The sequence below is a fragment of the Hirundo rustica genome, chromosome 6, assembly GCF_015227805.2.
Source record: "Hirundo rustica isolate bHirRus1 chromosome 6, bHirRus1.pri.v3, whole genome shotgun sequence".
NCBI lineage: Eukaryota > Metazoa > Chordata > Aves > Passeriformes > Hirundinidae > Hirundo > Hirundo rustica.
This window is the reverse complement of record NC_053455.1, coordinates 22739975-22754411: the sequence shown is the minus strand read 5'-3', so window position 1 is coordinate 22754411 and position 14437 is coordinate 22739975. Positions and strand designations below refer to the sequence as shown.

At 43.8% G+C, this 14437-nt stretch overlaps 1 protein-coding gene across 10 annotated transcripts in view; it reads left to right on the top strand.

Moving 5' to 3' along the window:
* The window catches only part of ESRRB (estrogen related receptor beta), a 135869-nt gene that overhangs the window by 89314 nt on the left and 32118 nt on the right, over positions 1-14437 (top strand). For 9 of the 10 annotated variants that reach the window (XM_040066683.2, XM_040066688.2, XM_040066687.2 and 6 more), the window contains 2 exons: positions 3984-4393; positions 13182-13298. In XM_040066683.2, coding sequence (XP_039922617.1) covers positions 3984-4393; positions 13182-13298 — 527 coding nt within the window. Of the gene's footprint in view, positions 1-3983; positions 4394-6395; positions 6564-13181; positions 13299-14437 lie in introns of those variants that run through there. The other variant, XM_040066692.2, reaches the window with a different exon arrangement.

The following is a 14437-nucleotide window of genomic DNA, read 5'->3' as shown; positions in this document are numbered from 1 at the left end:
GATACTAAACAAAAATATCAGCATAGAAAAAAAAAGAGCTAGGGTGAAAAAAATGGACAGGCTTTGGTAAAACAAGCGATAATTAGCACTGTGTAGTTCAAAGATGATCCTGGATCTACTTTGGAACAAGGAGAATCTCCAAATTTCATGTTGTGCAGAGCACGGTGGCTAAAGCAGCTTATGTTCAGAGAGGTCCCAAAGAGACAGGCTATCAAATAGTGTGAGCTGATGTGCAAGCTGATGTCTGGCAAAGCTACTGCTCAATTGGTCCATATGTCTTCCTGGCTGTGTGCTTTCCAGAGTGACTCTCCCCTGTAGTGCTGCAGCAATGCACTGTGCAGTTCAGGGCACCTTGCTGCAGCAGAGACCCAGGGAAGTTGGAACAAATCCAGAGAAGGACCACAAAGATGCTAAAGGGATTAGAAGGAATGACCTATGATGAGGAAAGGTGAAAAGAACGAAATGTTTAGAACCTCTAAGCCTGTTACATGGGCACAGAAATAGTAACGGAGTTTCCTGTGCCAGCACGGAGGAGAGTTGGATCAAGTCTCTCTCCTTTTACATTCCTATTAAGGTAACTAGAGCCAAGCAAAATGGCTGTTCATCACTTTGAACTCTTTGCAAAAAACATTTAGCTGTTCTTCTTGAAGTTCAAGATGTATCTCATTGCCAGGGGACACTCTGACTGTTTAAAAATCAGCATGGGATTTCCTTGACACTTGCAGAAAGTCAGAAGCCAGAAAAGAAAAGCATATGCTCTGGAGTGGCTGGAGTCACCTTAGCTGTAGTCTTTGATCTGTCTTGGTGTTAAGGGCTTTTGCTCTCAAGCAGGCATTCACATTCAGCCAGAATTAGCCATGTAGCGAGTCCTCGAGTCCTTGCTATGTAGGAGGGTCCTCAGCTGAAAGGATGTAGGGAGCTTGTTTCCTGATTCACCATCAAACACTCACTGTTTCATGCCTTGGAGACAGAAAGCTCCTTTGGGAGGTTTGGGGTTATTTTCCTGTTTTTTTCCTTTTTCTTTTCTTTTCTTTTCTTTTTTTTTTTTTTTTTTTTTTTTTTTTTTTTTTTTTTTAAATTTAATTTCATTTTGGTTTTATTTTATTTTTATTTTTTGTTTTCTCTCCACTGAAGGAAAATACCTTGGTAAGCCCTGTTGAGGTCATCCATGAATGTTGGACTATTTAGGAAACAGAGGTTGGGATTTGGGCTCCGCTGACAGAATCTGCCAGTACAGCTCATCTTCCTGTCATTCCTGTTTCACAGTGTTTTCCTCTGTCTACCTTGAAATTTACAACTCCATAATTCCACAGTGCAGAACAGTGTTTTATGGTGGTTTTGCCTTCCATTTTAACTTTAATCTTATGTTGCTGTGCCCAGTGATCTTCATTTCTCTACCACAGATGCACTTCTCGGTAGGGAGAGGTTCTAGAACCCGCACAGCAGCTTTCAGCTTTGCTGTGAGATGCTAAGATCAAGTCTCTGCTGGCAAATTTTCTTTTTCCTTCACACAGTCAGCTGTCGTTACACCAGAAGATCTGCAATATGTCTAGGTGCCCTGTGGGAATAGAGATGAGTGCACCTGCAGCAATTTCTGTAACTGCTCCACGACCTCTAGTTCATTGTGGCCCTCTGGGCAAAGCATGGGCATTTATCAACTCATCACACTGTCTCTGAGAGGGCCCAAACCCTGGATTCCTCTCAAGTAACGCCAGGCAAAGCAGCTGAGGAACGTGAGATGCCTGCCCATATTCTCAAGGTCAACAGTCTTGCCAAAAAACAAACTTGGCTGATCGATCCCAGAGATAGGAGATGAGGTCAAACTTTGAGGATGAAACAGAGAAGGGAAAATTAGGAGATGCTTAGGTCAAATGAGATCATAAGGATGCAGGTCTGAGTATTTGCTGCATATCAAACATCTATATTCCTATCAACAGACACACAGATGTGATATATAAAAGTGTGCTCTCCAGCCTTGCTGATTCACAGAATGTTTTGTCCTGTCCCCTGACAGATTTGACTTCTTGGCAGAAGGAGTTGCCACAAATACCAGGTAAATAGGCAGAAACTGAAATAGAAATAGAAATTACTCACATGACCCTGGTGTGGTAACTTTCAACAAGCAGAGCTTCCAAGAAGAAAAGTCAAGCATCTCCAGTCAGTCAGAATTCTTTGGCCATGTCATCAGGAAAATGCATGTTTAGTTTTTCTTAAAGCCTTTGACAAATAGTCTTGCTGAAGGAAAAATTTAACCTCTCGGGTTAATATTATCAATTAAAAGTTGTCAGAGACAGAAAAAAGGGCTAGATACACCCTACTCAGAAAAGAAAGTCAATTTTCAGCATGATAGAGGTTAACATGCATCACCCACAAAGATCAGTATTGTGGTGTTTGATCCATGTGTTAATGATCTGGGAAGTGGGTGAACAATGAGACTGCAGATGAAATCAAATTACAAGGAAGACTGAAGAGCTCCAGAGGATCCTAATAAAGTGGGTGTCTGGACTGCACAGCATAGTGGCACATGAAATACACTGTTGACTATTGCAAAACATTGCACACCAGAAGGATTAATTCGATTTTTCATAAATCGTAATGGATTCTAAATTAACTGTAGCAACTCAGGAGTAAGATCGAGTGTTGCAGTAAGTAACTTCCTGATACTATTTGTTGAAGGAATGTAACAATTTCTATTTTTATTTAAGGGGGGGGGGAGGGGAAGCAAACAGTGCAAGGAATTACGTAATATGTAGACTGAAAATAACATCAAAAATATTGTAACGTCACTAGGTAATTGATGGCGTGCCTTTGTCTTGACTACTGTCCAGACCTTCAGCTGGAGAAGGGATGGAGCAATGCCAGTTTTATGCTGCTGAGGAGCTGGCTCATTGAACTCTTCTCTGGACTGAACAGAAATAGCCAGACTAGAGGAAGTTCTGAGATGGATGATGAAGCAGATAAGAGATCTGCAAAAACTTCTGCATGAAGAGCAATCATATAGATAATGAAGAACTGAAATAGAAGAACGTGGCAAAACTGCATTTCCTGAGAAGGAGAGTCAGGAGATATTCAGGGAGTCTGACAGGCTGCAAATGCATTATGGGCAAATAAAAGTGGGATTTGTTTGTTCATACACCATACAAATAATCCCTGAAACTCATTGCTGTAAATATCATAAAATTTAGCAGTCTTCCAGGAAAAGTCAGAACAGTTTTATAAGGAATAAGACTATTTGTGACTAAAATAAATATGAAGATCTTAAAAAGCTGGTAAAATCCTTTCCATAATCTTAAGAGTGTAACCTCTTTTTAAGAAGTGGGAATTTGTGTGTCCATGCAAAAGCTCAATACTAAGTAAATAGAAGAAAGATTAAGATTTAAGATTGCGACAGAAGAAACTTTTGATCACATGATTTTCCTTCTATTTCCAAGCTCCTCTTTTAGTGATGATAGTGCAGCAGGGTGGGGTAAAGGGCGAGGTGAAGTGAGAGAAGGAGTCAAACTTGAAAACTAATCAAAGACTTCTGTATTACAAATGAAAAAATGAAAATCCAATCTGAGCAGGTTTTTTCTGCAGGTCTGCTACTGAACTTTTTTCATAAAGCCGGGGCATCAGATTCTATATTAACCAAACATCTTTTTCACCTGGTGTGGCACCAGTAAGCTTGTTTCTTTCTGCTGTCTTGGGGTAGATGATGCTCTGGGTAGATGGTGCTTCATCAGCACTCACGCCTCTTCCCAGCACTGCAGCCTGTGAACAGCTTGAAATGATGATCTACGCAAAGAGCTTTGTCTTTAGTGAGGAGCAGGTGGACTGGTCTTAGTCGATTGTACCAATATTCCTCAAGAAGAATCTGTATGGGGTTGAACTGCCTGAGCCAACTGGAGTTGGACTGAGGTGGCAAAAGGAGGGCTCTCTTTTGAATAAATGTGGAACCAGGTTTGGCCAGGCAGTTGCTGAGTGCCTTTGCTCTCTCCCTGCAGGCTGCTCGGCAGAATGGCCACGGAGGAGCGGCACCTCTCCTCCAGCTGTGGGTCCTTCATCAAGACCGAGCCCTCCAGCCCATCTTCTGGCATTGACGCCATCAGCCACCACAGCCCAAGCGGCTCCTCCGATGCCAGCGGTGGCTACGGCATCGCCATGGGTGGCCACCCCAATGGCCTAGACTCGCCACCCATGTTCAATGGCACGGGGATCGGCGGCGGGTCCTGCCGCAAGCGATACGACGACTGCGCCAGCGCCATCATGGAGGACTCACCCACCAAGTGCGAGTACATGCTCAATGCAATCCCCAAGCGGCTGTGCCTGGTGTGTGGGGACATTGCCTCTGGGTACCACTACGGCGTGGCTTCCTGTGAGGCATGTAAAGCCTTCTTCAAGAGGACTATTCAAGGTATGGTGGGAAGGAATGGAAATGGAGGCGTTCACTCTGCAGAAACAAAGGGACGTGGCCCCAGACATTGCTGAGACTGCAGTGTCATATAAAAGGGGGAAAGGGAGAATGAATGTAATGCACCTAACTCTCCATCCTTTTGTATGCTTCCTCTCTCCTCCTGCTCGGTTCTGGTCCTTCCAAATCAGCATCGCCATGGAGTTAGGCTATGTGATGGTAGGAACATTTGCCAAGTTCCTTGCCTGACTGGCTACCAGATCTGGGTATCTGGACTAGTTGATCTTCCTGCCTCTGCTAGTGGCACTGATACTGTGAGAATGTGGCAGCTAGTGGAGCAAGGCCTGGAAAGCAAATGCTTTGCTTCCTAATGGTATTTTAAGGCCCATCTGAAGAGTAGATGCCTCTGCCAAGAGATGGAATTTTTGCAGAGATATCTGCACCTTGCAGTGAAAGCTCCAAGAGTAGAACATTACAAGAGTAGAGAAATTTTTTGGCATATCAGTCCTGATATGTAGCCATGAACTCCATACAAACCTCAGCACAAATCTGGACAGAGAACTTTTGTGAGAGCCGGTCTTTTTTTCCTTTTCCAGTTTCACCAACCTTTTTCATTAAGATGCAGAATCTTTGAAGATAAAAATAATAGGCACTGAAGATGAAGTTTTTGTCAGTCTCACTAAGGATAAGCAATTCCTCAGGCAGTTTGGAAAACCTCAACGCACGCACGTGTAGATGAATTGCGGTGCGTTGCTCCTTCACGCACAATTCACGTATGGCTGTGTCCTGACTGCCAAAAGCGTGTTTGCAGATTTGCACTTGTGCAGCTACAATATAATCAAAAGCAGGAGTGTATCCCAACAACCTCCAATATCCATGGATGCTTGGGTATACTTATATACGCATGCCCCATGTGAGCAAGCATGCCTGGATGTACATATACTCCCTTTATTTCCTCCACTAACTGGAAAAAGGACAGGATCATTCATCTTCCAGTGGGAAGTGTATTGAGTTTGCCTAAGCACGGTGTGCTGACTGAAGGCAGGTCTACAGTAAGCAGGCAGCTGTGCATGTACTTGGCTGTTGGCTGGGGTTAGTCCACCACATCAATACGTCCTTGCCTCCTGTGAAATGAAAGAAATGCACATGTGGAGAGATCACTCACTTTGTTAATTGAATGGATCTGATTACACTCTGGGGATGTTCAGCTCTTGAATAGTACAGGGTGCAGTTGATCCCAGGTCTCTGCAAAAGCCACTATATCTATCTTGTTTTTGTAGATATTAGATGTATCTCCTTAATGTGGAAATCCAGCTGTGGAAATAACTCTGCCCCACCCCTACTTCCCTCTTTATTATGCCATGGCCTTCTCTAGGGAATTGCCCTGTTCCATGGCAGGGTTTCTTTGATTTCTCATTGCTGAATCTCTGTGGTTGAATGTGAACTTCTACTTGCATTTCTGTCTTGCATACTGACTCCAACCCCTCTCCAGCCCTTGGACCCTTCCTAGTTTTTCCTTTAGGCACATCCAGGTGCTAAAGCAGGGGCAGGGTAGCGCTCTGAAGCAAAGTGCTGGGGTCTCCTAATACGGGAAGAGACCAGATAATTAACCCTTCATGGGAATGGACCTCTGTGGCACAGCAGAAGAGACTTCAAGACAAAGACGTAGGAAGTTTTGAGCACTTTTCAGAGAGAACGAAAAGAAAATGGCATGGTAGCAGTACATGGACCCTGTATCAAGCAGGTGATATGCCAGCTGACTGAATCCCAAGAGGGGAGAGTGCTTCCCTCCATCTTCCTTTCCCTAGCACAGCCGTATTCTTTCTCCCTGTGTTTCCCTAATTGATTGCCTGTTAACAGGTAACAGATGGGGGGGAAAAGGAGTAAGTGGAAATTTCTCTCACCCTGTCATCAGCTTGGGCTGGTAACTGAGGTACCAAAATGCTTTTATTCCTAAGAGTGTGAGAGTCAAGTGTGCTGTGCCTGAGGGTGTGCAATTTCAGCTATGCAGCTGAAGGCTGAGCCCAGGGAAGCAGGCAGCTAATAGGTCTGCAGAGTTTGGTTGAGTCAAGAAAACGCACTCTTCCCAGGGCTCTGCTGCTGTAGGCGTGATATCCAAGTACAGCCCTAGGTGTGCAGGGGAAAAGGATTTAAGGATCACATAAAAGAGAAGGTGAGTGGCAAGAGCATTTCCAAAAGGTGTTTTTACTGCAACTCTGTTATATCCAGTAGCTATTTTAAGCATCTAACAAAGTGAAAACGTCTTCATCCAGGCTGCCTGACATTGATGCAGGTTTTGCAGAAAGCCTGCAGCTGTGTATGCTATATAACTGCTTTCCCAGTAACCTAGTACAAAATCTTGCCATGATTCAGTATGTGGGCATGGCATTGACTCAATGGTTTGAGCACCAAGATGGAGCAATGACCCCAGGATTTCCCAGATGCTCAAAAGATGAAGTAGGTAAATTCATCATCAGGCTTTTGTGGTCTTGGACAAGCCACATCACTTCTCTGTCTTGAGTATTGACATGTGAAAAACTAATGAATCCTATGAGTGTACTTAATCTGCTGGCCTTACACATGCATGCTGCCATAAAATGGGTCTAAATCTGTGCTGAGCTACTAAACTACTGCAGTCTTATCTAGATACCCCTGATCATCAAGCAGAGCTTCATGTGAAGTCCCCCTTCCAAATAGCCCTCCCCTTCCACCTCACTACAAATTACCCCATGCCTATTAGGGCTTCTTTAGCTGCATTGCCTCATGTAAAACATGCATATCTCGAGGCAGGAGTATCTTGCAGCAGCCTTTCAACTCCCTCTGTCACTGTAGCAGCAAGCAGGAAGAACGAACATCCAAGCTACAAACCTTCTTTAAGCATGCCGACTTTTCTGCAGCTCACTTTCTCACTTGACCAGGTGAGGCCAAGCTGTCATGGACAACACAAGGGCTGCTGCTTTTCAAATGATAGGGAGAAGATAGACTGAGAGCCAGCATGGACATGGCTGATTATCTCTGAGGTCACTGATATTGCTGTGTGGGAGTTTTCTGTCAGTAGGATTTTTCCAAAGAAAAATGAAATTTTTACTAAGTCAGATTTCCTCAAGAAAAATTTTGATGAAAGGAAGAAAAAAAAAAAAAAAAAATCCAGGAAATTCCAAACTGTTGATTCCATTCTAGCTGAAATAGAATATTTGGTTTTCCTGAACCAGGACAGAAAGGCAGGACCACAAACACCAACACACCTTAGCCTGTCCTACAGATTATGGGGGAGTGCCACACCTCTGTCCTTTCTTATGTTGTTACATAGCCCAAGGATCAAGGCCTGGAAACTTCTGTGTCATTTCCACTTTGCAGTGTTGGCAGTGCTTGAGATGGAAAAGTGAAAACCTGAGGTGAGATGAGAGAACACACCCCTGGGCTGCAGGTCTTTCTCTCTGAACATGATATTTTGAACCCCAGAATTGGACTTCCAGTGCTTTGAGGCAGTCAGAAGTTCTAAACTAACCTGAAGTATTTTCAGTCACCTAGGCTGTCTGACAAAATTTTAATCCTGTTTCTCTCTCATTGTACTGTTGCATGGGATTATATTCTAGTGGCAGTTTGCATTTACCTCATCTGACTGAGAATATTGTGGAATGAGCAATCTAGTGCAAATAGGAGAGAATCTGAATTTCAGACATGTTTAAGTGTGCTGCTATTGGTGCTCAAGAGAGGTCTGATTTGAAACAAAAGATTTCATATTAGCTGAATGTAAAGGAATGGGTCTGTTACATAAAAGATAGATTGGGATGTTTATAAATAAAAGCTTTTTAAATTTCTGTTCCATGGAAATCCTAACTAATCCTTTCATCCAAATTTAGACAAAGGCAAATACTGGCTTTTTTACAGGATAGAAATTCTCAATCAAAGTCTATTCCTTCTCTTAATAGTTTTCTCAGTAGGTAGAGCATTACATATCAGTCAAGTATATTGTCATTCTCTTTTGTTCATTAATTGTTACAACTAGTAGGTAGTTTTGCCTACTTTGAATATTAACTAATAACAGTGCTGTGTAACAATATGAGTCCTTTTTATTCAATATACTGATGACTACGACTACCTTGCATCTATTTTTCATTTTCAAATGGTGCAAATAAAGGCTATTTCTAAAATGATCCATTATTATAAATTAAAAGCTTAAAGCTCAGCAAAACATTGGAGATTCAGAGGAAAGAGACACATTTACCATCATCTTCTGGATAGGAAAGTTGTGTGTTAGGCAAAGTGCCTGTGTCTGTGGATTTTCCAGAGTCTTGCAAGCTTCAAACTCAGTGTATGTAGCAACAGAACTGCTGTGTTGGGATGCCTTTACACCAATAACGGGCTTAAAAGGTGGATAATGCAGGCAGCTCAGAAGACTTGTAGGGATTTATAACAGGCTTGTAACAAAGTCTGCTAGGGCTTTCTGGTTGTTGGTGTGTGTTTAGAGTGGCTCCCAGGCAGAGGAGCAGTTGACAGAGGTTTCCTGAGCAGAAGAGTGCTATGATCCACGTGCACAAAAGAGGTTTTGTGTCCCTGCAGTGGCGGCAACATCAGCTGGGCACTGTCCTATCCTTCTGTCCTTCTCAGAAATGTGCCTGCTACTCTTCAGGTGGAAGTTCACAGCTTTCAAAAAACTTCTAAAGCTAACCCAGGGAAAGTGCAGTATTTCATGATCTAGTGCTTGACTGCTGCTTACTATCCACAGATCTATCACTTGAATTTAAAGAATCTTCAATGCAACCTCAGCTCTATTAGTCTAGTGTTTTCTGTTTGCCTCGGTACATCTGTACAGCTAGCTCTGTGCAGAAGGATCTTTTCTGTGGAAGTTCTGTAAAATATTTCTGTGTCTGAAATGCTATAGACAAACTTGCTGCCAACAGGAAGCCCCAGAACCCCTATCCTGCATGCTTGTGCAAGCAGGAGGCTGATTTGAGTGAGGTTTTGTGAAATGTCCAAGCCCTCTTTTGTGAACAGAAGCCAGGTGTGCCACCCTGAGGAGGTGTTACACCTATATGTATCCCATTTTCCTCTTAGCATCATTTGAATACTTTTCTTTGAAAGCTGAGGCTTAAAAAATAACTCTTCTTACCTCATACAGATCATGGAGAGATTGTCCTCTGATTTTCACACAGTACCTCTCCCCACACCAGGACTTGAGCTATGATGCCTCAGTTAGAAGGACTAATTGAAGTGAATAGCAATGAAGAAGAAATGAGAAAAAGCAAAATGGGCTTTTTAGCAATCAGAAACTGAAAATTATTTAAGGACTTTTTGGCTATTTTTATCTTGTCTTTCCTGCATTTCCTTGCAGAAAGGCTTTCTAGAAAGTTAGAAACAGTAAGCAGGGAGTAGCGTTGTCTCCTCAGTGCTGTATTGATTTCAAGCTCAGTTCCCTTGAGGACCCTGTCCCTAATTTAAGCAGGAGGTGGGTGGGACTAGACTGTGCCACCCAAGCTCAGGGAGGCATTCTTGTCTTCCCAGTCCATCCTGTTCCAGAGAGGCGGGGTGAATATAGGGTCTCTTGAATGGCCAAGTTTCGGTGTGCAGTTTTCAGGTGCTTCTATTATATGTGCACTAGGAATTATGTTCCAAATTGTTTAATAGTCAGAGGTCTAATTTTGCAGAAAAATAGGGGGTTTTTGCTGTTCTCCAGCATAAGAAAACATGATCTATCACTGTAATAGTCCTTTGCTGTTTCGTAGCATCTCTCATCTAAAGGCTTTAAAGTACAGTTACACCTTAATGAATAAAGACTTGCAATCTCTCTAGAAGGTAGGTTTGTTGTTCATTTTGTTTTGCAGATGAGCAAACTAGGACATGGAGAGGAAGTGATTTTCCCTCCAAGGTGATATATGAAGGCTTAGAAGAAATCCAAACTCTGATCTGTTTGCTTATCGCTTGATTTTTGGAGCCATTTTTTTGATAAATCTTGTGCCATGGCATCAGTGAGGTTCTACCATTTTTTCAGATCAAATGTAAATATTTACTAAGTAAAGGAAATCTCTCTAATAAGCAACAGCTCAAAGCAAGGCCTTGTCTATTGAATTATTCCTTTTTTTGCCCCTTCCTTCTGGGGCATACAATCTACAGTTCATGACACGCAGAGACTTGACTCACATTCTGTTGCATACAGAGATGTCCATGTCTGTGTGCACCTTTGTGTGCTGACACTCTTCTGCAGGACTTTGCAGCATCCCCAGCTGCTGCAGTGAAGAGAAGCTCTCTCTGAGGCCCCTGTGCTGGCAGCTGGGCTGGTGGTGTGACTGCCAGCCACCGGGAGGCTGTTGGAATTTCGATGAGTTAATCTCATCACTTTATCACAGGGCACTTACAGAAATTACAGGGAGCTGTGAGCAACTCACTGTGCTGGCAGCCAGCCCCAGGACCCATAAAACAATTTTAGACAAAAAAAAAAAAAAAAAAAAAAAGGAATCCGAGAACTCTGGTAAACTTTTGGAAACAACAGTGTTTTTCTGTTTGATTTCTGATTGGGTAACGGTGATTGTGCCTTCCCTGGTGATGCTCCTTCTTTCTGCAATAACGGCAGGCACTGCCCCCAGCTGTGGCTCTCAATCTCCGCAGTGCACAGCATGGCTGATATGAAACTCCCAGTGCTTAGTCTCCTCTGAGGCTCCTTTAGCAATCATGATCCCAGTACAGATGTGTCTTTGGGAGCTGCTTGTTCGAGCTGCACATAGAGTGTGTATGTGGTAATTAGTACCTTCACATACTCTGACACTCTCCCATTTGGTTGGGATGTAGGTTTTGTAGGCTCTTTCCTATGCTTGTCAGAGGATCCAGGGAATAGAGGCATGGGGGAACTTGGGGATCTGCTTGACACTGTGGAAGGACCTTGAGCTTCCAGATGGGAGCTGTCACTGTCTTCCCCTGCTATAAAGGCTCAGTGCCCTTTCTGTAGTGTCTCTGTGTTAGGGGGCAAATTTTTGACTTTTGGACCACACAACATGAAATCTTGCATCTCTCCAGAGCTCTGATCCTGGCTTTGGTGAGAAAGGTTGGCGTTCAAACAAAGGCAAAGCCTCCCAAAGTGAGACTGTCTGTTTTTTCCCAGGTTTGTTCCTGCTCTGGTCCTTCCTGTGTGGGGCACAGCAAGTATCTGATCATGAGATCAGGGCCACCATACTCATGGGTCTGTAATGTGCTGGAGCTCTGCGTTTAGAAGAGGAATTTATTACTTTGAGATCTAGCATGAATCTCAATTTCCAGCTCTCTGAGAATGTTGATACATGGCTGGCTATTGAAATTCAGATGCTGCACAATGACGAAATACAGCCTGAGTGGAAGCAACTTGTGCAGCACACTCTGCTCTTGCTGACAAACTGCATTTGAGGGCAGATGAGCAGTGGTGAGAGAAATGGGATGGCTGGGCTGAATCTTAGGGGGAAGTTGCAAGTTTTGTGACGAAACAAGCAAGAGGCAGAATGTTTATAGCAAGGCGGCTGACCACCTTTAGGCTTTGGGGGTGCTCCTGGGTTTTCACTCAGCATGGGCCAAGAATAATGAGATAAATCAAATGGTGCTTTCTTTCTTTTGATTCTGTGCTCTCTTTTTCCACTCAGAAATCCAGTGGGCTTTCCAATAGCTTAATGAACCCCAAGGTCTAGTTACCACCCCCAGAGATTGATATGTATCAGATTGTTGATTTTTTTTTAGAGGAGGGAATGGTCTTGCACAAAACACAAAAATCCATTACAAAAGTAGGAATAAAAATCAAGTCCTGTCCCAGTATTACTGAACTGTAAACTCTACTTCTAATCTGTGTGTTCTCTCAGCCCTTACCTACGCTTCTCCCTACAACTCTGAACTCTTAAATCTCAGTTTCCTGCTCTAAACCATTAAAACAGGCTTTCCATTGTTCCACTGACTGTAGAGCTTAGGTACCTTTTCCAGTGCTGCCTGCCAGTGAATGGCAGGATGGAGACAGCCATTTCTGTTTGTTGTCTTCTAGTACTAGATAATTGTTGCCTTACACTGTGATCCAACCTAATTCCACTTACATCCTCTTATCAGAACTTTGCATCATGTTTTGGTTATATTCTTGGCTTATAATAAAATGTGATATGAGTAGAAATAAAGTTGGGATGCTTCTTTCTCTTTTTGTCTTTTAGGCAGAGGGGTGTTGAGGGGTGATCATAAATAAAAGGGAATGAGGAAAGAAAAGATAATGCTCTGTGCAGAGGATGAGAGCAGGTGCACAAGGACTACTAAAGTAAAAATGTAAATATTTGCACAGAGAACCCATGTTCATTTTACAGGATGTCTTACTCACCTGTCTCAGTGCAGACATATTGCTTCCCTGCTACCTGTAGTATGCCAGCTGGCAGGAGGAAGCAAGGGAGAAAGTGCTGTCTCTGAGCATGCTGAGGTTCCCCAGGCAGGACAAGAAAGGGCAGGTGACATCCATCCCACAGATATGGAGCAAGGCTGGCAGCAAAGGAAATTCTAGTAATGTCTGAACTGCTCCCACTCTCATCCCTGGATTTCAGGGAACATGCCAGGTTACAAGGGGTGCAGCACAAGGGATGACGACATGCCTGGAGGACATGTGCCTGAAAGCCCAGCACTGCAGTCATCCCCTTGGCTAGGTCAGCAGGGTAAAGTCTCGGAGGATGTGCATGTAAGCAAATGAGCAAACGTGCAGCATTTACACACTGATGGTGGTGGGAATATCCTGGCACTGCAGCCTGTCCCTGGATCCATGGGGAGAACATGATTCCTGGGTGACCATCTCTGTGTTTGATTACAGGGAATATTGAATACAGCTGCCCGGCCACCAATGAGTGTGAGATCACGAAACGGAGGCGCAAGTCCTGTCAGGCCTGTCGCTTCATGAAATGCCTCAAAGTGGGGATGCTAAAAGAAGGTAAGACAGAGTCAGAATGAGAATTTTTCTCTGTCCTGACAGTGCCTGGGATTCCAGACTTTGCAGAGTCTCCTAGGCTAACTGTATGCTTGCCCCCTTTGTGTTTCTGAATGTATCTTTCTACAGGCTTTGTAAGAGAGTCAGGATGGGCAGTGACCAAGAGGGCAGTCCAGAGAGGAGAGGGGTTCTAGTCAGTGCTCTCATGCTCGCGTATTATTTCTAGTACTTGCAAATTTGACAATTAACTGGAAACTAGCAGTGCCAGACTCTTTCCTTTCCCAAAGGGACCCTGAGCTGGAGGGTGTTCCTCTTCTTGCACCCTAGTAATTTTTCAGTGTTGAGAAGGAGAGGCTCTTTTGTGACCATGACTGGGATGGCAGCTCTTCTTAAGGGAAGGATGGAGTTAATGCAGAGTTGTGGCACAGTGTGCAGTGAAGGTCTGCGTGTACTACCACTCAGGAGACTTTCTGAAGATGGTTGGTAGCATAGGTTTGTCTGGGAGCTGTGGGTCCCCTGCTCTGCATACTCAGCCTGTGTTTTGCTCAGCCTATTGATCTGTTCAGTGCTCTTTGAGCACTGTTCAGCTTTTCTCCTGTGCTGTTTTTCCTCCCACACCCCCCTTTTCAATCCTTGTCCATTCAAGAGGAACCACAGGGAATTCAGTGGCAATTAAACACATTCTTATGGATTGACTTTAAAGGTTTGTTTCCCTTGGGTCCCTCAGGGAAAGGCAGTGAGGGGAGGAGGGGAAGGAAGGAGAAGCACTACTCATAATCCTCTGCATAGCTATACCAGCAGAGCAAGGTCCTCTCAGCTTAACCACAAGAAACAGCTGCTGGCTGTGGTTGTGCATGAGTCCTATACGCTGGAGCCAGATGCCAGCATACAACTTTCTTCCAAGTCATAACATCAGAGCAGCTGGTAATAAATTGTACAATGTCGGCTGTGTGTGTATTGCCTCTCACTAGAGCTCTCTCATTTCTTGAGAGGCAGGTTGATGGCAGCCAGTGTTGTTAAGAATGTAGATTAGACATTAGACCCGTTTTGTTCTTTGATGCATGTGTAGTTTCTGTGGCTAAATATCTTCATTCTAGAGCATACCAGTTATCCAGGGGAGGAGATGCAAGCTTCTGTAGTGG